The sequence below is a fragment of the Brienomyrus brachyistius genome, chromosome 20, assembly GCF_023856365.1.
Source record: "Brienomyrus brachyistius isolate T26 chromosome 20, BBRACH_0.4, whole genome shotgun sequence".
In the NCBI taxonomy this organism is placed as follows: domain Eukaryota; kingdom Metazoa; phylum Chordata; class Actinopteri; order Osteoglossiformes; family Mormyridae; genus Brienomyrus; species Brienomyrus brachyistius.
In genome coordinates, this window is record NC_064552.1 from 12,529,677 (window position 1) to 12,555,691 (window position 26,015).

General features: G+C 46.4%; 1 protein-coding gene across 2 annotated transcripts in view; it reads right to left on the bottom strand.

Annotated features, from left to right (window-relative positions):
• Positions 1 to 26,015, bottom strand: part of grid1b (glutamate receptor, ionotropic, delta 1b) — a 248,834-nt gene that overhangs the window by 218,025 nt on the left and 4,794 nt on the right. For both annotated transcript variants that reach the window (XM_048986745.1, XM_048986746.1), the window contains exon 2: positions 25,844 to 25,999. In XM_048986745.1, the coding sequence (XP_048842702.1) occupies positions 25,844 to 25,999 (156 nt within the window). The remainder of the gene's footprint in view (positions 1 to 25,843; positions 26,000 to 26,015) is intronic.

Here is a 26,015-nt window from a genome sequence, read left to right on the forward strand (position 1 = left end):
GGAATGCCACAGGCGATAGCCGAGAAGATGCATTTCAGCAGAGGTGGAAAGTTCAGGTGCAGAAAGTACAAATTCAGACCAAGGTTTTGTTTCAACCAACCAGTTGAGTATAAAGTCTCACAGTCACAGATACTCACCCGTTTGGTTGGGGAAAAAAAAAAAAACACCTTGGCCTGGATTTGTACTTTCTGGACCTGAACTTTCCACCTCTGCATTGCAGAACTACAATGTGTACACAGTTTATGTTATTTGTCATGACAAAAGTTGAATCTGATCTGTGACCTCCAGTGTCACACGGAACATATTCCGAGAGCAGCTGAAAACCGATCAGATTAAAAGCCTTTGGTCCGTTACAAAAATCACCGTGGCTTCAGGAAGACCTTCAGAACAAAAATCCCAGCACTGCCTTCCACTAGGATCAAAGGAACTTATAAAAACGGCCTGTTCCACGGTGATTTCGGTAAATGACAATCTTTTCGGTTAAGCAGCTACATGGAGCATTCCTTGCAGCCGTGCGAGCATGCAAAGTGACATTTCTCAGCACAGTATCTGCCACCACAGGAGTTTAAAGTCCATCTTAACATATGCGATACATCCAAACCTCTGCCCCTCATCCTCGCTGAGGAGAGCTTCTCCCATCACGGTGTTCCCAAATCCATCTCTACATTTCACTAGTCACCTCCAGGTGCGTCGCCGTGAGCGGTGCGAAGCGCGAGTGATGACTCACCCATCTGTCGGGCAGAAAGAGCGAGCGGGCCTCCTTCGGGCCGCGTTCAGGTGAATCCGAGCAACGTGCCAATTAGAGTAATTAACTAATCCTCCAGTGCGTCAGCGTGAAAAATTCTCAGCTGAAAAGACGCGCTAAATAAGATTTGTTTTGTTCTGTTTTGCTGATTAGATCTAGTGGCTGAGGAGCCGGCATGCTTGAAGAATGAAATCCAACAAACCGGCAAACATTTCCATTCATTTTCGAGCTTCTTGGCACTTAATTGCTTAATTACAATATTTTCTTGCCCACATTTTGCTGCCGAAGTGCTGAAGTGAAACGTTCGTATCTGTATGTCTCCCCAATGAATTGAAATATAATTGTTAGTTTGATGATATGGCCTAACAAAAAAAAAACCCGACGGGTCCAAATCCTCAGGTACCCATGGTGCTTATTCTTAATTCGCTTTTGAGTTACGCTGTTTATGCTACTGAATAGCTACTGCTGTCACAGATTTACTGCCCGATGGTAGAGGTTCCCCCTCTGGCCACAAGTCCAGTCCATTAAGCGCCGCACCAGCTGTTCGGCGTTTCCGAAAAGGTCGGGATTAATTATTCAGGTGTTCCGGATGTGTCCCCGACCGTACGCACGGGGTCCTCTAAGCGGGGGCCAACCTGGCCATCTGCCACGTCAGGCTAACTGGGAGTGGGGGATGGAGGGTGGGAGATCCTGTCGTCAGAAGATCAGGCGGCATCACCCTGTAAGAGGGAATTGCGGCTTTTGGCTTCCTGTGCGAACGGAGATATCACCGAAGCCAAGAAGTGAGCCGTAACGGAGCGGCAGCTATTAAAAACAATACCGCTGTGGGAATGCACCCCTTTTAAACGTTTCACACTATAAAGAGATTATAGCCTTTGGTTTGAGGGGAAATAATGATAAACAATTATTAGCCCGTTAACTTGAGGGAGCAGCAGAGTTCACGTGTCAGACATGGTCAATCACATCCTGTAACAAAAAGTACCGCATCGGCGTGGCATCGAGTCTGATTGCTGAGTGATTTCCTATGAGGTCTCCCACTGCAGTTAAAAAAGTAATGTAGCTCTTAGTCTCACATAAAAAACAGAGTGTAAAACAGTGGAAAGCACTACAAAGAAAAGAAAAAAAAAAACGATTGGATCGCAACAGGTTAATCCCAGTTAATGCAATCATCCTGCAGAGTACTCTGCACCGGGTGCGGAATCGATAAGGGAACAGATGACCGGCGAGCAGAAGATTTACGTGGCTGGAGTCGCAGACCCCGGAGGTCTTGGGCTGGGTGTCAGGAAACCCAACTATCAAAGCACGGGACACTGGCCACACCCAGGATGATCTTCAGCGACTGTAATCTGACAGGGAGATCTGAGGGCCCGAACACAGCAATCTGCTGAAGTCGCTCGCCAAGTCAAGGCCGAAGGTCGGCGTAGGGGGGGGCATATCGAACGGATTTCCCGAAGTGTCTCACCAGCCATAGAGTGGAATTCGCAGAAATCTTTAGCAATGCGGTCACATCGCGCGAGTTCTAATTAACGGAGACTCCGGTAAATGACTTCAGAATTACACTTTATCTCTGTCTGCTGGTCCCTTGTGGGGCCGGACGGGAAACTCGCGTTGTTTTATATTTATGTGAATCGTTTGCAGCCCTCGTCTGCGACATTTGGTCTGTGGAGCCATACCGTGCGCCAGCTGCCTGCCGGCACCCGAGCTTGGCTACTCCGCCATCTTGCCCGTTAACACCACCCTCCTCCCCAGTATACATGAGCGGTACACCCCCCCCTCCCTCATTCCTCACGTTCCTTCCATCACTACTGGCTCTCTGAAATGTCAGAAGGGCAGCAGTCTCTGGTATCACTTCACCAGCTTTAATTTATGCTGCTGAGTGGCTGCGCGGGGGGGGGGGATTTGCCAGGGACATCCAGAGCACTCCATCGATTCTGGATAAATGCATTAAAGAATCCATGTGGTCAATAAGGGCCCCACAACAGCAGCGACCGCTTGGTTGTTCTCGACCTGCAGACTCCCTGGCGGCCCAGCGACCTGCCATTGAACGCCACCCAAGATTTCCAAGCCATTGGTTATTTGTTTTTTTTTTTTAAACATTAAGTAAACAAAAAGTGACCAGAGCTCTGCACAGTTTTGATTTCAGGATCGATATGAGGTCACGGGAGGAAATTACCTCGGCAGTACTGAACCCAAACAGACTAGATTACCTGTCGTAGGAATCGCTCTGCCAAGCGCCAATTTACTCTGGGAGCTTTGTTGTTTTAAAGGGCTACCAGATAAAATTAAAGGAAAGACCGTCCCCCTGGTGGAGAGGCCCTGTCAGTGCACCAGGACCTGAGCGGATGGTAACACGACAGAACACGTGTATTGCCTCAATTTACTTAATGAGTTTTGTTACTCTAAAGAGCTAGCAGGTACCTTTAAGGCTCCCCTGGCGGACAGGCCTTGTCGGTGCAGCAGGCCCTGACTGGTTGATAATATGATAAAACACGTATCGCCACCTGCTGGAGGAGGATAATAATCAGCTAATGTCGGCTGCAAACTTCAAAACGCTACCTTACTACGAGCATTCACATGTCACACCTGTTTTGAGAGTCCATTGAGCTCCAATGTCTGTACCTCATGAGGGGCCCGGGACTGTTGGATGCATTTATCAGGCTTAATTGGAGAATTGGTGGAAAGCCACACAGGCAGCACTAAGCACAGCACTGTCTTTATGAGAAGAGGTATGGCCTCCACTTGCCATGGAAATATACTGTCCTGTTAATCAGCCTTTAATGAATTATAATTCAGACGAGTAGAAGATAAAATAAGCTCAACAGATGTTTTTCCCTCTCTTATTCTCGGGCCAGATTAAATATTCCTTGGTTCCATTAACTTGAGAGGGATTTGCATGATCAACAGTTAAATTACGTGCAGGTCCATCAATGTTAATAGCGGTATTCTTTAAAGTGAAAAATGAGATAGACACACGTAGCCCCATCTCCCCTTCATCATCAATTTTTTCCACATATTGGGCTGTCAGATACAAGCAGCCTCTGGGAATGTACTTCTGAGCCAGGGGGACAGCGCTGTGGAGCAAGTGCAAAGGTCCCAGCCATATCCAGAACCCAATTGGCCGGTACCAGACCATATGACAGGGATCACATGGGTGGCTTTGCCGGCGATGCCTCCTGTTCCTAAAAGCCAACGGCATACTGTGGGTTTCTGCTCCCGGCACATCAGGAAGTACTGACAAGACCGTTAGTCGTGCAGAGCAGCAGCTGCTATGGACCGGGGGGATTGTGGGCGATGGCGGGGAGGGAAAATAAGAACGGCGAGAGAGACGGCAAGAAAAACTAAACGAAACGCAGCGCTAGTCACAGCGGCAGAGGACTTGTAAACCAAGGATTTATCGTCGATTTATAGCCGACGTGGTTAGAGAGTGAACGCTGTCATTGAATGAAGGCACCAGATAAGCATTCGTTTAATGAGGAGCTGGTGTGAGAAGGGAGCTGGAGATTATGGGATTATGGGAGTTAAGGGATTGGGAAAAGAGGTGCACAGACAGCAGCCCGCAAAGGGTAGACCGGCGTCATCAAAGCATCTCGGTAACGAGAGGCAGCGTCCGTTTAGGGTGGACGGCAACTGACGTCAAACACCAGCAGCTCTTCATGCCCTGTGGATGTGTGTGTGTGTGTGTTTTGGGGGGGGGAGGGATTCAAGAGAATTCAACTCTAAATGCACCCCAGTGTGCATGAACACCCCCTCCTCCCAGGAGCTGAGGCTGAGCCAACCACATTGCTTGTGGAGCAGACGTGTTTTACCCACAACTCTCTGCACCGCAAACTTTTGTGCAGGCTGTGCAGGAGCCAGAACCTCCCGACCCAAATGGGCTCACCTCAGATAACAAGTGCAGCCTGATATTTCAGCAGCGAGGGCTGGCCTGCATAGCCCTAAGCCATGTAGCTGACGAAGAACGACGATCGGCCTACCAACCTACAGCTAGTGAATGCCGATTATACGGGACAGGGACACCAAAGCCTGGGGGCTCGAATCCACAGAGCGACTCTGCTACTGTACCTTGTATCTTTGAGGCTGGTATTTCTTCTAGAAAATCCTGTCGATTAATCAGTTATATCTGTCATTCTGTGTATATCTCTGTGCCTGTGGTTAGAAGGTCCCCGGTTCGTGCACAGCCTCAGCACATCCGTGGGCCCTTAATCCCCCCCGCCCCCCAGTTCCCTGTGCACTGCAACAGTTATTATAAACAACCTCCCCAACTAACCGAATAAGCAGATAGATCCACACCTAGCTCATATAGTGGCAGCGCCCCCTACCGCACAGGCACTAAACTTCAGCATTAACTCCTCCAAGCGACAGAGGAATATAGGTTTGGGTTTTACCAGCATCACTTACCATTCCAAACGTGAGGAGAAATACCAGGCCTCTCGCCTTCTCTAGCACATATATATGAGCGGACATGAATTATGCAAGGAGTTATTGGAGATTCTCTCACAAAATTCACACCTCCTGCCCACGTTTTACCTCCGACCATCAGGGGAGCTAAACGCGGACGTGATGTTTTCACTCGCTGGCCTCTTTGACATGCACAGAGCATGACAGACCCTCAAATATCGTACAGCTCATTAGTGTGTCCCCCAGCTAAACATCAGCATTCCCAAAAGCACACACTTATGAAGCAGATCGAACCACCAGGGCTAGGCTCTGGTGGGGCGGGTGGGGGGCTACTATCGCAAGATGTGAGCATGACCAATTTTAGGCGAGGTCCTCCAGCGTTAGAAAGCCGCTCAGCATATGAGCGTGGAACATCCGTCTTTGGATCTTTAATTTATATTTTCCCAGTCGATAGCCCTCCGGGTCCCAGCAATATAGATGGAATCTAAAGAAATATATCAGAAGCTATCAAGTGAGATTTCTTGCCAGGTTCTGTCCCTGATAACATCGCTCACCGAAGCCTAATTACAGCATTATGACAAGAATGTGTGAATTTCTTGAACGCTGACTGAGATCTCAGATACAGGAAGCTTCTCGGTGCACTGACACGCTGCTGTATCGGCACAGGGAGGCTAGCTGTGGCTGTGTAGCCTCGTGTTGACTACATGAACATCGCAGGTGCTGTGCTACCTGCTCACAGAGATGTGGAAAACAAATACTGCAAGTTACCTGTAGCGGTGCTGGGATTTAAGGTGGGTAAAGCATAAGAGGGACCATAATTCATACAGAGGGACCATCCTTATCATTAATCATATGTTTTGAACTGACGATTGACAGGGGAGGGCGGACCCCAGGGGCCAATCAGCTTTTAGCTGGGGCCAGCGCCCCAGTCACCCGGCCCCTGCATCCCCCCTGTTATTTAGGATTTGCCGTTTGCAATCCACAACAGATGTCCATGGTGGTGGATCTTTTAATGACGAAGGCTGCGATACGTATATCTGCAGCAAGAGGCCACCACTGATCTGGCCGGGTGGAGCCCGACACAACAAATCCCAGTCTGTGACGCAAGTCGAGATCCGATACTGATTTCTGGGGGGACGAAGCACGGCAGTCCATGTGGGCCTTGAGTGGGTTTTCAGTATGAACCAGGCCAATTTAACGATGTGCCATCTATCTTAGCAGCAGGGAGGGGGGACTCGATGTGGAATCCAATGGAGAATCGCTTCCTGGAAATGTGGGTCTGCCTCAGAGGCGTTGCTAGATCCTGTTTAGGGGGGGGCTTCAGCTACCCGATTATCTATGTTAGCCCCCCTAAAATTATTTAGTATTCTGTGTTGAATTTTCGTACGCATTTCGTACAATTTTTCTTGCAAACGTAATTTTATGTTCCTAGAATTATGCCTGGTCTACCTGGTCATCAGGTTAGACAAACAAAAGGAGGCAAACATCTGTGGTATATATTTAAACCCAGTAGGTGATACAGAATGACTCGGGTAACTCTGGCCTTTACCCGTGGGCTGGAACAAACACTGAGATTCAGGTGTGTAACGGTTGTGTGGCAATCTGGCAGCCACGCCCGCCCGCCTGTCCCTCCGTCTCCGGGGTACCGCAGCGTGCCTCACATCTCCGACCTCCCCGCACTTACGTTTCGGAATTTGCATAATCAGGATCTCATTTTCCCTGCTCACGGGAAGCCGGCTATAATCCCAACATGCCGAGTTATTATGGCTTATGTATGTGGGAGGGGGGGGGGTGGGGGTGGCCAGCCGGCCGATTCCGTGCCAGTTTCCCCCGACCAAGCCTCTGCACCGATTCATCTCTGAGGGCCTGGATGAGTTCAGTGGCACTGGCAAAAAGAATGTGTACGATGCCGCCATCTTGTCCTCGTGTTCACCTCCTATGGACACCCGTCAACTTTCTGATGGCATCTTAGACGTCTTCAACCTCTCGCTGGCTCTGGCTTGTACTCACAGGACGCTCATGGACACGTCAAAAGTAAATAAGCAAATGGAGTAAAAAAAAGTAAATGGATGGGAGGAGTGCAGTCCACGGTCCCGTGGGCGACTGAGTCCAGAAGCAAGAGGGCATCACAGGTCTCTGCTTCGCCCCACATGTCAGGGTGCCGTCTTCTGGATTGCTCCGGCATTGCAGATCAAACACATGCCCCCCTCCGCATCTCACATAGCCTCCAGCGTGACGATAATTGGCTTCAAATTAGATCATTTACCCTTCCAATTGAGCGACCAATCTTGTGGCCTGATAGCACTGATTGCCTTTGATGGAAAAATAAAAACCATGGTGCACGCACGATCGCAACGTGTGCGCCCACAGTTGCGTAACAAACCCTCACTCGACCAGCCAGGTGCCGAGATTCCGCTATGGCTCCTGTGCCTGTTTGGAGCACCGGAGCTGGCAAAATCGCAAAGCATTACAGCTGAAATCCTTCCTCCACTAGGATCCCAGATGCTACAACACACAGCTAAGAGGTGTGCGGCACTGGCAGCCAGGTTCTGGGGAAGCTTAATGACATTTCGTCTGACTGTTTTCCCAGAATGGGCCCAAGGTCGTTTTTCAGTGACTAGACCACGAAAGATGTGTGTGAAGACTGAAACATTGCCTATTTCTGGCCCTTAGTGAAAAATGACATAAAGGTCTGGCAACACCTACCTGGAATGGTGGAGAACTTTCTAGAAGCCAGGAACAGGACTGGAGATGGGGAGAATTAGTACATTCCTACATATGCTCTACATGCCCATCTCATGCCATGACGCTCAAAGACAATGAGAGGGAACACAATTTGAAAACCGCTTCGATCCTCATGGGCGAATGTGTAAGACATGGATGAGCTCTCGACGGTCACTGGTACACATGTTCAGACGTAGGGAAGGAGCCACAGATCACTGGTTGTACTTGCGTTCAACTGATCAAAGGTGGAACTTGAGAAAGCGCGTTCCTTGTGGCAGCGATGAAAGAAAGATAACGTGAAGTGAAGATACCCCCCCAGGAAAAAAAAACATTTGAACAAGTGTTGGATTCAAGCAACTAGGGGAGGCGGGACCAAGATATCTGATTGGTTGGTCCCGCCTCCTCTAGTTCTGTGGACCCACCTCCTCTATAATCTGATTGGTTATCTCTGTGAACTAATAATTTTTTGTTCTGTTCTCAAAGCATTTTTGTATACGTAAAACTCCCATGAGCTGAGATATAAGGCCAATGAGATCTAGACACATGGGAGATGTACACATACATCAGCAGCTCCTAATAGGCAGCGTTTCCAACAGGCCGTGTAGTAGGTAATATTCCCTGTGCTTTTATAATGAAACAATCAGTTCTTCAACAACATGCACCATTTGGCCTACAAAGAAATCGTCTTAAACTGATCTCAAATGCCACAACCGGAAAGCTCCAGAATACCAAAGCTCCATCCTAAGTGTGATTTTATTACTGGGACATTAATAAAATCACTTTTTCCAATTTAAATAGATAAAAATGCTTTGAAGCAAATCCCAAATTGAGGTTTTAGACTATGTGTCTGATTTTTCTCTCTGCAATTTATTTTGTTTTTATATCAAAGTATAATATATATATTATTATTCCCGGACAATAATTTGCCTTTGTCCCATGCAGCAATTATATCAACAGGCTATTAGAGGCATCCTGTGGCAGTTTAACATCTGTGACAAAATATAATTTAAGACTCTGGTCCTTCACCAGTCCTTTAGGTCTTAGAGGGGCTTTGTCTGCTCCCTCCTTCATCTCCCTCAATCTCGGTTTCTACCCCTCTTCCTGTTCTTCATCCTCCCTTCCTCCCTCCCTCCCTCCATCACCATGAAAGACAGAGAGCGTGTAACACACAGCGCCGAATTTATGCAACAAGTGGAGACCGCACTGATCAGTCGCACTGGGAGCGGTTGCCATACCAACCATCCACTGACTCGAAATGGGAAAACAAGAGCCCGTGTGTTCAGGCGGCTTCTGATGACCAGGGAGAAAAAGAGCGAGGGGAAAAAAGTCATAATGAACGTGTCTTTTCGTACATGGATCCTTAAGCATGAAAACAGCGGCACAAATCCGCATCGCCTCCCGCCAGGCAACACCCAACAAGCCCCCACGCCCAACTCAGTCCTTTATAGACGGCCCGTAAGGTCATATATTGACAATGTGAATGCATTTTTAATGAGCATTTATGTTCAGAAGCTGAATTCTCGCAAACATTCACGTGCAGGCAGTTCAGATCCTTAAAGAGGACAGTGTCTAGGACATTGAGACATAGATGTACATTCTGGACACCCTGACAAAATTTCACCTTGCCCCCCCCCCCCAATTATGTAATTGTACAATTTTTCATACCTAAGGTCCCCTGTAAATTGCCAGGGCTTCCATGCCCCTACTGCAAGCCTGCTATGACCTATGCGTAGCTAATGTGCTAAGCCTACTTATCATATATGCAAGTCAGCCCTATATATATTCCCACTGCACCCATGTAAGTACTGACCTATTTATCCTATTGGCTCAGTATCACCTGCCACTGTACTGGAAATTGCACACGAGTTATGGATATTTATGATTAATGTTTATTGTTTAATGTTTTCTCTCTTTGTACTTATGTCCCCATTATCACAGTCTTGGGGTTAGTCACTAATATTTCACTATAAATTGTACTGAGCATAATAGTGCATGTGACACATAAACCCTTGTTACCTGGTCAGTTGGCCGCATGGTGAGAGTCGTTGAGATATTGACAGCAGCCATACTGGCAGGAAATGTTTTGCACCAGAGACAAATTATCCAAACACGCAGTTTATTCCCCATATAACATGCAGAATTAAAAACAGCAATGTTGACATGGAAGAGAACTTCTACTGCCACAAAACCAGGCTGCAGGAGGTGGAATCAGACCCATCGATCTTTGTCACGAAGGAGGCGGGTGTGAAGTTCTGTTCAGCTCCTGCAGTTTGTTCTCAATTCAGATTCATCATCAAAAAAATAAAAAGTTATAAATTGAGTATGAGCGACCCTTCTCTGGATGACGCGCTGTGAAATTGGGTGACATTTTGAAGAACATCTGCTTTGACGGCAGCTGGTTATTTGCCCGGAGGTGTATTAGTCTGCGGAAATGGATGGAGTAAAGTGGTCCTTTGGGCAGCCTGAACACCCCGAGCGGCGCGGGGAGGCAATATTCAAGACACTAGCGTGAACCCACACCAGCCGCTGCATGTGCCGGTCTCTCGGCATTCTGCAAATACCCGTTGTTGCCAGTCCCGCGTCCATGTTGTCAGGATCACTAGTCTTCCAAGTACATGAAGAAGGATTTACCCGCTGTCTTCTGCAGATTATTAAATCCACAAGCACATGCAAAAAATATGAATGTATGTGAACGTAAAGCCCCCCCCCCCCCACTTACAAGCCCCTTAAATCATGTCGTATTAAACCGGCACGGCGGCTTGCTTGGGGTGGGGCTGTAGTTCCTTGCCAAGGCCATTATCCAGGGCAGTATGTTCTACGCGTCATTTGTCGTTAGCCTCGTTTCCTAAAGGCACCGCACTCAAGCTGCACTTGGGGGGGGGGGGGGGGGGTACACGCCTGCGGACGTTTTACTGTTTCCAAGGCGTTCCTCTTCACGAAGCACAACCTGCGCACTCAGCTGGAAATACCATGATCGCAACTCGTCAGCCATGTCAACGACAGCAGCTACAGATTTGGATAACGTGACAGACGCAGCCAGTGTGTAGGAGAGTCCAGCACAGGGTTTGCATCGGTACGTTTCTTCGCCGATTTCCATGCAGCGTACTGGGATGTGGTCTCACACAGCCAGGGATGTGTACAAACCAAACTCACACCGTGGCTCATTCTTAAAAGGATAACTAAGCTGGCTGGAGGCACTAACGAAACAGGGGCAGTCTGCTTCCTCTCCTGTGACCAGAGCGATGGCAAACCAAGCAGGGCTGTCACGACAAAAGCATGCTGCTCTGGGACATTTCAGGACTGGAGACAAGTAAGCAACTTTCTCCACCCACAGAAAGCCAAACAATCCTAAAACAGAAGATAAGTGGCCATACTTTAAGATATGACGGGTGATTGTTCACTTCAACTCTCTATTATTACTCTAGTTCAGAGGTAGAGATTTCAAGTCCAGAAAGTATAAATCCAGGCCAAGATTTTGTTCTAACCAGCTGAGTACTCTGTAACTGTTACTCTTCATACTCAACTGCTTGGTTGGAACAAAATCTTGGTCTGGATTTTTACTTTGTTAGCCTGAACTATCTACCTCTTCTCTGGTTAAATGACAGAGTACCACGAGTACCGGTCGGAGTCCATATGGCACTCTAAGCAAGCCTTTCCGCCAGTGCCCAATATCCGAGACATTAACACATTGAGCATTGGTCGATGCTCTATGTCACACGATAAGTTAGCCTGGACTGCGTCCCACAGATTTCCACTATGCACTTACACTCATAATATAGACCTATAGTAATACAAGTTTTCGCAGCAATTCTTGGCCCAGGCTTGCATTCCTGTGTATCGGTGAAAGCCTGCGAGACTACAGTGATGACTACCCTCTCCTGTAATAAGACAATCTACCCTCAATCACACTGTTTAATCATCAGAGCATGTATCCGAAGAATATTTGTTTTCAAAACAATAGTCATCTTTAGACAATATTCACAAAACTTTCTGAATCTACCGTCCAGCTACTGACAGAAAGTCAGGGGGTGTTTTCTGTCCTTTATTTTGCTCATAAACTGCCTTCAGGCATTAAAAACCAAGCCTTTTAATCTCGGGTGAGATGAATGCACAGTCAACCCCCTGCTCAAAATATACGAGACAGCATTCTGGGTCCTTATTTACTCGCCTTGTGTGTGTTTTCTTGACTGGGACTTACGCAGCGCGGTGAATTTTATTTACCATTGTCTTCTTCTTATCAAATTCTCAGCTGCCAAGGGGGGGGCAGCTGGCAGGGAATAAATTGTATTCTGCACTCTGCCCTGGAACCACTGCAGTCGCACAGATTTCCCGACAAATAACCCTGTCCGTTGCTGCCTTTATTAGCATGATGGAACAACATAAATATAAAGCATTATAATGCAGAAAAAAGGCAACCGCGTGAAAAATGCAAAGGTAACAGCACAGCGGAGGAAGCTCAGATGTTTCATACTGAATCAAGATCATCCATCTATCTTCACAGTGTTTATCCTGGTGGCAGGTACCTACCCCAGGCAGCGTAGGGCTTTAGACAGGGATGCAGCCTGGCCAGTCACTAGGCACACGCACACATACACACACACACACACACACACACACATACTACGTGCAGTTCAGAGACGCCATTTAGAGAAGCCTGGAAGCTTCTTCCTTTAGACCATTTGCATTCCGAACGAGGGTGACCATCGCTAACTGCTCACTTTAGGCACTTTCACCAACCCCCGTCATCTTTTCCAGTTATTCAGTTGCTCATATGCTCCTCTCCATTTTCTATTGTACACTAATTTTATCTTAATTTATTTTAATTTCTTTCTTATGTGTATTATAATTTATCTCTGCCCGGCCAAAGAAAAAAGTTGCCGTTTGAATTTATATCAGCAAATACTTAAGAGCCGATGACTGGATCATTATCACAGCTCAGCAGCGTTATGCAGCACTGAAGTAAAATCAGCTGAGTACCTGAATCTACTGACTGACCAGGTTACACCTCCATCCATCATGAGTGGATGTTTTTCTCTTCCCCGTTGGCGTGGGCATATTCCAGGACAAGGATGTCAAGATTCATTGGGGTCGGATTGGCAAAGAGTGGTTCAGGGGGCGTGAGGAATCATTTTCACGTATGACTCGGTCACCACAGAGTCGTGACCTTAACCTCACTGAAGGTCTTTGGGACGTGCTGAAGGAGGCTCTATGGTGGTTCAACTCACTTGTCAGTACAGGATCTCGGTGAGAAATGAATGCAGATCTGAATGAAAATAAAGGGAGCGATGTTGCATAAGCTTGTGGAAACAATGCCATGGCAAACGTGCAGCATGATCAAAGCTAAAGACGGTCCAACGGAAAATTCTACTGGCGGCTTCTTTGGCTGGGCAGTGCATGTCGACTAGGGTGACCACCTTATCCATGTCAGGAGGGACACTGAGCTAGGGCCAGGTTGGTAAACTACTATTTCAACCATTTCAATGAGAAGCACCTGGATTTCACTTAAGTACCGAGTTCTTGCTGTGTGCTGATTGGTCAGTCTCCTATAATCATGCATGTGTCACTAATGTTAATGTGAAGCAGCTGGATGAGTCATTCAATCAAAGAAATATATCAGTAAAAGTATAGGACTAACCAGACAATTCAGCCGGACATGGGAGCCTTTGAGTTTTAAAGTAGTTTGTAAAACCAAAAGTATCTCATTGTGTCCTTCCTGACATAGATTAGGTGGTCACCCTAATTTCGAAAAGTACAATGCAGGAAGCAGGTGAAAAGGCATCTCACTGCACAGTGATATACTTTATGACTGCGTATGAACCAAATAAAAACTTGACTGCACATCTTTCCATTCCAGGAAGAAGCCAGAGGACTAAAGCGAGGCGGGATTTGAACCCACAACCCTGGAGGCAACAGTGTCAACATGCCACCTGTAACCACAGCTGCAGGTGATAAAAACAATCGCTCAGCAAGGTTGTAGGCATGAACAAAACATATAGGGCAGTATCTGAAAATGTCTAAAAAATGTTGACCCTGCAAATATAGAGTGAACAAAAAAGCCCCAATGCATTGTGGGTACACACACTTAGCAATGGAGCCATCAGAAGATAACATCTGAGCAACACCATCACATGTACTACATATATCGCCAACAGGCACATGAGAAACACACCTCCACCTATTGGTAGAGATTCCACGGCTGAACTGAAAAACTGGAAAACTTGCAGGAGCCCCGCAAGTCTACTGGAGCTGGCGGCGGCCACGTTAAAGGGACCCCCAGGAGGCAAATGACAGCATGGCCCACTGGAGACCCAAAGTCTAGCCTGCGGGCGATTCCAGGAAGACATAACAAACAGCCTGTGTTTGGTCTCCACGAAAACATGGGGGGAATGCAAAAATGAATGCAAAAGGTACTCATAAAGAGTAAAAAATTCCAGTACCATCAGGTATAACCTGAGGTGAACGAGGTACTAGCCAGGGTAGGCAGCAAACAAACCATGAGCAGCTTCTGCATGACTGTCATACAAGGTATTAGGCTCTGATGCCGCTTGCGGTTATGAACAGTTAACAGACGCACCTCGGATACCCTTTGCCTCAGTAGCCTGACACAGCGTTGGGACAGGGAGCTCGAGTAGATGTAGACCCAGATAAAACATGGGCAGGAGAATTGGAGCAGATCCTCTGAGGTCAGCTCTCCAGGGGGATGAAGGGTAACACTTGCAAGGCCCTGGTGGAGATTAGGGGACAAAGCAGGTTCCGGTGTCCCCAGCATAGAGGTGTGGTATCACCAATCAGAAGTCACAAAGAGATGTTGTAGCGTTGATGCCGAGGGAACTGCCTTTCTGCCAGTGGTTGGGGACACCGCTGAGGTAAGATATAAATGCTAAAACATAAAATAAATGTAATACAGCTAAGGGAAAGGCCCCGAGCGATAAGCGAAGGGCCCTTGTGACTCGCTTGGTAACAGAGGCCACTGGAGTATGAACTTCCTGTTTGGTCCAAGCGGGAGGGGATCACCTGGAGCAGTGCAGACCTTCCTTAACAAGAGAATGTCTGAAGATAAGTAGCCTAGTTACCATGGCTGGTTACGCAAGCACTTTGACTGTCAAAAATAAAGCGATAAGGTTTGGGGACGCAAGTTCTCGACCATCCGCTCGTATGTAGGTCGACCGTACGGTAGCCGTTCCTTGTGGGGCTGGAGAAGCTCAGCGACGCAGAGAGACCTCAGGGCAAGACACTCTTCTGAAATGATGATCTGGCCTGATTCACAGCGCAGTCATAAGCGAGTGGAGAGGAAGAAAGGGAGCTTGAGCTAGACTCTGTGGAGAGGCAGTGGCAAGAACATATTATTTTATTCAATATCTTTCCAGAGGCCCAGCACTCAGGAGGTTACTGGGAGAGGTAGCATCAGACCTGAGAGGCAGGAGTAGATGGCAACGAGACGCCGACTCTCGACAGACAGGGGCAACAGCAAAGGCACCAACATCAACAAAGGTGAATCCGTACGAAGACGTAGGTGTCATGAACTGGGAGTAACAAAACCGATAAAACATAACTAAGGCTCAAAACAAGAAACCGAAACTGAATACAAAAACTACCAGACACAGGACCTAGTAAAAGTCATACGACATACAAATGAAACACCAGGAAACAAAATACGAAAACAGAGGGGGCGGGATTTGAACATGTAACAGAGGGGTTCACAGACAACCGCATGCTCAACGGGTTGAGCCATGCGACCTACAGAGAACGAGAGAAAACACAAAGATTGACAACACAAGGGATGGGATGCATGCTGGCCAAACAGGGAAGGGACAGAGAGTGGGACAGGAGCTGACCCTGACAGTAGGTTCCCCACAGCTTGATGCGCCAAACAGAAACTGTTAGAAGACATGCAATCCTTTGACAAGTTCCATGGAAATAGGGACTTCAGCCACAAGCCAAAATAGGTAGATGACACCTTTGCAAACGGTTCAGCCAGCTATATAGAGGGTCCACATTATATAAAGTGAATCAGATAAATAGAAGGTGCTCTTAGATTCCTAGTTTTCCACGTAAGCGTCAAAAGTATTATATCTGTGGTCATCTGTGGTCAGTGACCAATGACACGTGTCAGATTTATGTAGAGGTTTGAGTAACAATCGTGGTGCAGTGGTTAGCACTGTTGCCTCACACCTCTGGGACCCGGGTTTGAGTCTCCGCCTGGGTTACACGTGTGTGGAGTTTGCATGTTCTCCCCATGTTCTCCCCATGGTACTCCGGTTTCCCCCTCACAGTCCAAAAACATGCTGAGGCTAATTGGAGTTGCTAAATTGCCCGTAGGTGTGCATGTGTGAGTGAATGGTGTGTGAGTGTACCCTGCGACGGGCTGGTCCCCCATCCTGGGTTGTTCCCTGCCTCGTGCCCATTGATTCCAGGATAGGCTCCGGACCCCCCGCGACCCAGTAGGATAAGCGGTTTGTAAAATGGATGGATGATTAACAATCGCCCTGCATTGCAAGAGGTGTAGCAGAAGCTTCCTGTATGTTCCCCGCATATATAGTTGCACAAGGTGCATGTTCTGCACCGTGGATGTAATCCTTTACGATGAAGCACATCCTGTCAGGGAAGAACCTATCCATGTTTTGGTAGCATTTATCCATTTAGAACCATGATGATTTGGAGCCTGTCTGGTGTAAGACAGGGTACAACTTTGACCGGACACAAAATCAATCGCGGGGAATTCAGAATACAGTTCAGAGTCACCAGTTCAATCTCAGCTACGCTGGTTTTGGTTGGGAGATGGGAGCGGAAGCTGAAAAGCCTCCTAAAATAAATATGGGGGAAATGTGCAGCGTTGGGCCCAAACCAGCACCAGGTCTGAAAGCACCATACTGCCTGAACTGGAATTAAAAATGTGTTTTTTAATCCTTGCTGTGGTTAATTCACTCTTATTGGTGTGCATGATTGATTCCCTCTGCATCTAATTTGAGCATTGTTGTTATTTCCAGTCAAAGAAAATTTGATCAGTTGGGGTTAAATGAAATCACACGAGCCGAGTTCAGTGCTCAATCACCTGCTCCCATCGCGCCCATGAAAGAGAAGTACGGATGTCTGAAATGACGACTATAACATCATTCTCTGGAAGACGCACCTCTTCCTCAAAAAAAAAAAATAGGGGAAATTACCCTAAATAAAATCATGGCAGCCTCAGCCCGGCTAATCTCATCAAATTCTAAACTGCCAACACGCATTTATCAAATTTCAAGTTCATCCTTCCGAAACAGGTTCCTGGCAAAGCCTTCAAGTGCTACAGAATACCTGTTGAGTATATTCTGCCATCTTCTTCGGTCCACAAGAGCAAAAATATCTGATGAGCCTTTTCCTCAGATTTTCTGCTTAAGGAGAGTTCGGGACGTATTTTTCTGTCTGGTCCAGAGTGCAGGATTATCGCTGGCAACCTCCAAAAGCCTGCAGCTGAATGGTTTCGTTAGTATAAAGGTCACTAAAAAACGACAAGTCATTAAGACAGAAGATGGGGTCCTTCTGAGCCATACGCCTGGCGAGATGTTTCCTGGTTCCCCTTAAGTGATATTTTTGGAGTAAGGAAGCTGGGGGGCTGAAGAGGAGGGGGCATCTTCACACACCTCAATCATCAATACCTTCCTTGCCAAACTCTTCCACAGACATTGACACCATCTAAAGACAAGATCTGTCAAAACCAAGATTTTATCTACAGGTGTGGCCAAACGTAGCACATCCAGATTCTCCACATACTTCTTCCTGGTTACAGGCCCCTTTCGATCTCCGGTCTTCCACAGCCACCCAGGTCCTAAGTGATGCTTTCTTGGTTGGGGGCTGAGGGGACTCACTGCGTGCTCCCTTAATTAACTGTGACACGGTGAATTTTTACAGGCACTATAATAAGTTTAATAAAATAGAAGTGTCTTATTTTAGATGCAGAATTAATGAGGCTACGACTTTTCTGCTTAATTACAGAAAGTGTGAAAATGAGATTGGATATTTAAACCTCGCTATGACCCCACTTTGCTGATTACAGCTGTGCAGGTTTCAGACTGGCCACTGACAAATAATGGACCAAAATGTCAGGGCCTGTCAGATAATTATCAAGTAAGGTTGGCACATAACAACAGGAAACATTTTTGTCTCCCAATGCCAGCACGTAAGGCATGGCCATATTTTTCCTCTTATGGAACTGCCATTGAAGAAGTGACTCAATGTCCTTTTGTACGTAATTTTATGATGCGGGGAAATTTTTATGTGATGGATTTTATATTAGGAGGAAAAGGACGAAAAAGGCATGACATCAAAGACGAACCCTTGGCAATGCAAGCGTGTGGAAACGCAACATGTTCCACTAACTTGTGGTGAATCTCAATATGCATAATTTGACTGTGCTTGTGTTCTAGCACACCTGTTTTATGTCACCTTCCATTGCCCAAGACCAGTTCCAATACTAAGACGAGAAGTACAGAGGATGGTAAAAATCTCCAGATGCTGGTCTTGCTCCTCCCCAAATATCAAGGACACATAACTTGCATCCCCATCGAACAAGATCAATCCCATGAATCATTGCAGCCCAAGTTCTTGGAAGGCAAGTTAGCAAGCCTGGTCTTGCCAAGAGCACAAGTACGGTCTTTGCATTCTTGATATTGAGATTCCCCCTTGGTCTGGAGAAGGGAACTGTTGGACAGTAAAGAGAACCCAGGAGTCCATCCTCCGCACCGAAAGCTTTAGTAGGATGGGGAGGAGCTGGGAACAGTGGAGAACAGCAGTCAATAAACGCGGTTCTCCCCAGCGACGCCTGAACTCCCCTTCCTGGCTTTTCTCGCACTTCGCGACACTGCCTGGCCATTCAGCAAGTCGTTATCTCAATAGGTTAGAGCCCCTTGATATCCGAGGCTGTCAGGCTGCTACCTCAGAGCCAACTGACAGCCCCCCTCCCCCCAGTAAAGGCTAGAGGGACATGAGTCTCAAGGGCAGTTCTGGAGGGGTGTGAGTGTGACGATGAGTCTACCACCCGCCGCTACACTGTAGCAGAAACGTGTGGAAAGGCTCCGGTGGGTCAGCCAGCCGGTCGAATCCTGATGTTGGCTAAAGGTGAGTGGTTGTTGGGGAGGGGGGGGGGACTGGAAGTGTGCCGTGCTCGCTCGCACACCACTGCTGGCATTTCATCAGCGGCTGTGCAAAGGCTGCTTGTTCCGAATAGCCGATAACCAATCTCCCATGCCATGTACCTCCATGTGAGGCAAATCTAGAAAACGTGATTCTGACTGTGGGGTGCCTTCTAATCAGCGTCCTCCATGTGAACGGCATGCAACCGGACAGCCCATCCACAGAGCTGGGCCCAAAGCAGGGCGGGCAGCTTAAAGAACAAACGAAAAGACAAGGTGAGAGGTCCAAGGCAGTTTATCGTCCGCATACAGACCTGGACTCGCTCTTCATAGATGGTTTTATTTGGCACACGAGCTGAGAATCTTCCTTTTAACTCTGTGCCAGCGCTGAGACCCAGTACAGGGCCCCTGCGTGATTAATGTTTCTCCTTCCTCGTGAAATTCGAAGCCGAATTGCCAGTGCGGCCCAACAAAACATTGGCAAAAGCAGCACCGAATCGGAGGCTGCACCTCCGATAGCACCCATATCAACTTCAGAAACACGTCAATGTCAGAATTCTGTTACCCTCGGATCTTCACTTCAGTTTAAACTTCAGTTGCGATAAAAAGAAGAAAAAAAAAAACTGTCCCGAGTTGTTATAGCAAAGGATGAGATAGCATCCAATTTTGGCATTTTCTTGAAAACCCCTTGCAGGATTCGGAAGTGAGCTCCCAGCCATTCGAGTAATAGTGTAAACTGAATTTTATCAGCAGTATTCTGCTCTGATGGATGCCTACACTTATACCCATAAACGTCAGCCACTATGCTACAAGCGAGCGACTCAGTGTGGTACGTCAGCCTATTGTTCACCAGCCAACTTGGCTTGAACATTGTTTCCCTAACTTGACTCCCAGTATCTTCTCTGTCCATCCTACCTTGTTCCTTATTCCTACTGGTACCTATTGTTTGCTATTTATAACTCAGTTACTCACCTTTCTCTCTGAATAAATAGCAGGCAAACTACATATGTTTTCAAGACATGTCTTGGCTTGGTTAGCTTTCCAACAGCTACAACTGGGTTTCTAATTCCAGGGCTAGTCACCAGTCTAGTCCCAGCAAGTGTCCCAGTACCACTTTAAGGCAATATTTAGTAAAACCACTCACTGAAATCCATCTATCCACGCATCGTCCAACCACTTATTCTGTACAGGATCACAGAGAGCCTGCAGCTTATCTCAGACAACACAGGGCACAGAAGACACCTCGCACAGGATGCCACTCTATCCCAGAAGACACACTCACACATCTAACGCTATGGGCAAATTACAGATGCCAGTTCTCCCAATCGCATTTCTTTGGACTGCAGGATGGAGTACAGGTGCCTAGAGGAGACCCACAAACCTGAACTCCCTAATTTACGTACCCCTTCTGCTCTTTCCAGTCTTGATATTTCTATTCAACGGGTTTTTATGTGAGCAGGAAGACAGGAAGAGAAAAAAAAAAATCATGACACCCACACATAATACCGCTCCCGGTCGCCCTTAATAGATGGTGAAATATACATCAATTCAAAACGACTCACCGAAGGTTTTGAATGTGCACAGGCCCTGCTCCATACCCTTACATCTCTTTAAACAAGAGGGAAAAAAAAATTACATTAAACAATTTGCAAAGATAAGTAAGAGACAGGCAGCAGGGAAGAGAAAAGATTACGTCAATAAAATTGCTATAGTCAGGGTGAAGATGAAATTAACTCGTAAAGCCAAGAACATGGATAATATTTTTTTCTGCCTATTCAGAATATGATTTGAATTATACAAAATATGTACAGCATTTAATGACCTAACAGAGATACTTATGCACAGAATCTTATGCATACAGTTATTTAAATGATTGTTTTCTTCGTGTATGCGGTGAATTGTTTATTGGAACAATTATACCTTACTGAGTACCATGAATTTTCCTGTAATTACAATGTGGTACAATCAACGACTGGGATTACCTACACATTTCCCCCCAAAGTCCTTTATGTGCATTTTATAGTGGTCTGATAAAGGACACCCAAAATTAGGCTCCGCGTTGCACGCATTACAGAACCTTAATAATGGTTTTGGAAAATCTGACAATTTACTTCAGATTGGCTTAAGGTCAGGCGTCTGTGACGAGCCCAGTCAAATGGCCTTCTTTACGCTAATGCTCGGATAATTAAGCCCACATTTATCTTTTATTCAAATACCCCATTCGTGATTAAGAAACATTAACATCCAGCGTAATATCCCTAAAAATAGATCACGCATGAACTGCAAGGTCACAGGGACAGGAAACGTTGATGTTGTACAGATGAAACTCGTACATTATCATTTTTTCACGATTAGAGGAAAGAGAGGTAGCGGCTAGAATGGAGACAGACTGCAGTGACCCTTCGATTAGAGCCGGGGTGGCCAACCTTAGCCAGAAAGGGTCGCTGCGTGCGCAGGTTTTCGCTGCAACTCCCCAATTAGATTCCTAATTATAGGACTGATTGGCCAAAGAGTCCTCACACCTGGGCTTTAACAGCCGACCTAAAAATTATCCCAAAAACCTGCATATACACTGGCCCTTTGAGGATAAGATTGGCCATCCCCGGATCAGAGGATGAGACAGAAAGCAAGAGAACGTTTCTGCTTGAAGATCAGAGGTCACACCATGGCAGGTACGTGGAGAAGGAGGGAGGGCAGGAGGTGTGTGGACACCAGCCCGTTCTACTCAAACTGATTAATATTAACTTTTGTGCATGAGCTTTACAAGTACTAAGTATCCCTTTATAATCTCTGAACACCTGGCCCTGAAAACGACTCTGTACAGCCTTGCACCATAGTGACAGCCCTCCATCTTCAGTAACATGCTAAATTAGACTCTCAGTCACCAGGCACCATGCAGTTTTCTCATTCTCCAGCTGGGGGCACCACTGTTAACCTACAGTTCAAGGATTCTGGGTTAATATCTTAACCATTTTGGTCCGGCATTGTGTTTTTGCAGGCTAATTCCATGCACGTCAGCTTTGTCACACGTGTCGTGGGGTAAGATTTCCACAATCAGTTGTCCCCTGGTGAGCATCAACACTTGTATGGATCAGCAAGTTAGGCCTGTGATCGGAAATCAGCAAGTTAGTCCTGTGATCGGACATCAGCAAGTTAGTCCTGTGATCGGACATCAGCAAGTTAGGCTTGTGATCGGAAATCAGCAAGTTAGGCCTGTGATCGGAAATCAGCAAGTTAGGCCTGTGATCGGAAATCAGCAAGTTAGGCCTGTGATCGGAAATCAGCAAGTTAGGCCTGTAATTGGAAATCAGCAAGTTAGGCCTGTGATCGGAAATCAGCAAGTTAGGCCTGTGATCGGAAATCAGCAAGTTAGGCCTGTGATCGGAAATCAGCAAGTTAGGCCTGTGATCGGAAGGTCACCAGTGTGTCTGAGCAGAACAGTCCCATCTCCGTTGGGCCCTAGGGCAAGGCCCTGACCCCCGGAAATGGCCCAGTGGCACCAATTAAATAGCTGACCCTGCACTCAAACCCCAAACCTGGCTATAAACAATATATATGAATGTGACTTAAAGGAGAGCATGATGGGATATGTGAAGAGACGCTTCCCGATGTACCTGTTCTTGCGCAATGGCAAATAAAGGGTTACTTCATTTCTACACAAAGCTTCAATCCTGTGCTTTAGAAAGAAATCTGGATCATCTATTATTAAGTTTTTCAATCCTCCCCACATCAGCAAACAGTGGGGGGTGGTAGGGGGGCATGACTTTTAATGTCTCGCCCCACTTGGCTTCCTGTGGGTATCCTCGACCACAAGTGCACTCCTTACCCCGCTGGATCTATTGATTACTGTAGCGGGTTGGGGGGGGGCATTGGATGGATGGAGGGGAGTTGTCAAGTGTGAATCCATACCTCACAGCGATGCAATGCAAGGCTACAAATCCCATATAATATTTCTCCTGTGAGCAACATGCACAAGGGAGGCATGAAATAACCAGACACCATGCGTTCACATCCAGGCCGGTGATTCCCAACAACAGCTACCCATATGGGTCTATGGTCATCACATGATACAGGTATAGCTGAGATTACTCTCCAGACAGAAGAAAGCAGCATCTGATTCCTGCCCCACCCTCAGTACCCACAATCCCCTGCTCTATCCAGCAGTGTGAGCTGGAACAGTCACCGTGGGCTGGATGGCAACAAAAGAGCAAGGTAAAGGTCATTCTGGAGAGGAAGCAAACTAGTCAGGCCCACTGAGGAGGCCAGCAGAGGCATATCGATCCTACTGTCTTATCAAATCTTGGGTTGAATGAGACCAGAGATCTCGCTGCTTCTAATAAAAGGGAAGGAACACAGAATAGTAATTGGAAAAGATTCATGTCTGGCTTTATTTGGTTACGGAGTATGTGTATGAATGGCAGTGTTTCGTACGTACACTTTCAGAAAAAAAAATGGCAAAAATGTGTACCTTTGCTTGTCCATGGGGCTGTACCCTTGTAATTGTACCTTCTAAGGTACAGAAATGGACTGTGAGAAACATCTCAAAGGTACAAACAGCATTAATGTACTGTCGATGGTACAGAAATGTGCCTCAGAGTCCATTTCTGTACCTGAAAAGGTACAGTTACCTACAGCTAAGGGTACAATTGGCAGACCCTTAAGGGTACAGCCCCAGTGACAGGCAATGGTACAAATTTTACGCGTTTTTCTGAGTATGTAGGGAATGTGCATATTCTGGAGTAATCAGGCGGTTTAGGAATGAAATATTACAATAATTTCTTAGCTCAGAAATGGCTTGGGGATGATGTTTGAATAAGGTGCTTATTCTGAACATTATAAATGAAATAAAAACATTTTAAAAAGACCCATATGTATTTATAGAAAATTATTTCAGATAAGGCAGTCTCATAAACAAATGTAAAATTGTTTACGCAGCAGAAAACTAATAGCCTACTCCACTAAGACGTAGCCTATATTGACTCTATCACAAATATACATACCATGTTATTGCGTCATTTATTACCACTTTGTGAGTTTCTGTAAACCAATAAAAAAAACCTCTGTAAAAGACTTACGTGAACTGCAACAAATCGAGCGCGTTAAAAGCGTAGATATCCCATATATCACATTTTTGCTATATATAATCTTTCATTTCTAAGTCGTGTTGAAGGTCTAAAAAATGTGCATCCGGTGGGATCGATATCAGCCTTCAGGTGGGAGCTAAAGAAATTCAAAGAAAAGGGATCTTTTTTTGTTTTGAAGTTATCGTACACTGTCAATCATTGCCTGGTTTAACGCTATAGGAAGTGGGCTAAACCTGTCTGTGACTGGCAGCGCAGGATAATCCCAGCCACTGCGGTACAGAAGTCCAGTCTCCCTCTAGTTAAAAATAACACAGGCAAAACCGGGAAGGGTCTTTCTGGTCTGTGTCCCTCTATCTCTATTCTGCGGTCACTATCGGTGCTAGAACATTATCCGGGCGATATGCATCCGTAATCTCCGGCGTCCTGGCGTAATGCGCAACGATTTTCCTGTAGATGCCCTCAATTAAACATCCCATTGTCATGTTTGGGACGAACAATGAAAAGTACAAGGAAATTTGTATTTAGAATACGATAAAAAACCAGCAGTAGATTTTAAAATAGCATGAATTGACATTTCTCCAAACTGTTCTGCGCACATCCACAAAATCATTGTTTAAGGGACTGGAGCGTTATTACCGTCAGGGTAACACAGGATAGCGTCCAAAAGATAGGAAAGTAAAGGTTGAACAGGGCCCTTTAAATAGCAAAATGAGAAACTCAAAGCAAACAGCTAAATATAATGGACAGCAGCTCACGAACAAACTTACCTGACAAGACTAAGATTGTTCAGTGCGTCTATTACCAACTAAATGCGGCTGTAAAAGCAAAACCTTATTAGTTCATGTTCAAATCCATTTTTCCACGTTGTATATAGGAATACTGTAGCAATCTTTGTATCCTTACTTTGTTCACTGGAGACGAGTTCAGATAAGTTCTGGTGGAAGACCCACCCGTTCTCCCCCCGTAACGGTGTCATGAACCGGATGACAGCATTTGTGTGGCACCATTACAAGTGTGACACTCGTCCAAACCAGGCTTTCCGTGCAGGAGACCCTCGTTACGGCGGTCATTCGCCGTCCATGCGGTATGCCTCCCTCACAAAGAGGCAGCATGTACACCGGCTATAAAAACCCTAAACGTCGCTACGGGCTTGAATGACAAGCCGTTCCCAGTCAAGCTGCGTGTTGGCATACAGTAAAAAAAATGTTAGCAATTTACTATGAAATGCATGATTAATGTTTAAAAATGCTGTTGAAAATAAGTCAGCATGGGGGCAAAACTACTCCCGTGTTTTACTTTAAAGCGTTAAGGGGCACAAAGCTAGATCTTCCTGCACCTTCAGCGGCAATTAGGCCTGAATAAAATAGGTATTGTGCGATCCAGCTTGACTCAACACTTCCACCTAGCTTTCTTTCCACAGAAGACACGGTTGTTTTGGCAGAGGAGCGAAGAGCACACAGCATTCCCCCTTCCCCTTCTGCTCCTCTCCTCGCAGAAAAACCCCAAGCGCCATCACACCTTGTGCTACCGACCATGTCCAATTTAAGCGGCTCAATATCCAAAGCCGCACCTGTCATCATTACCGCTATTTGCAGTTGCAGGGAGATTGAACGATTTTTGAAAAAGAAGCTGCATTAAAATTAGTTCACAATGCATCTTTAAGCGTGCATTTGGGAACCCAATGAAAGAGAATAATAATATCCGACTATCAACCAACATTGCCTTTAAAATCAAGCACACAGTCTGAATTGTCTAACAACATAAGACCAGAGTAAGCTTACCTTCTTGCACTGCTTGAAACGGATTGTTGGGCTCGATAAGTTTTATGGAGTGGGTGATTTTCTCACTCTGCAAAATGTCGTCGTTGAGACTAAGATCTGAGATGGCCAACTGGAAAACCTCATCGTCCCTCACGGCGTTTTCCTCAAATATGGCACCTGTTGGAAAAGTTAT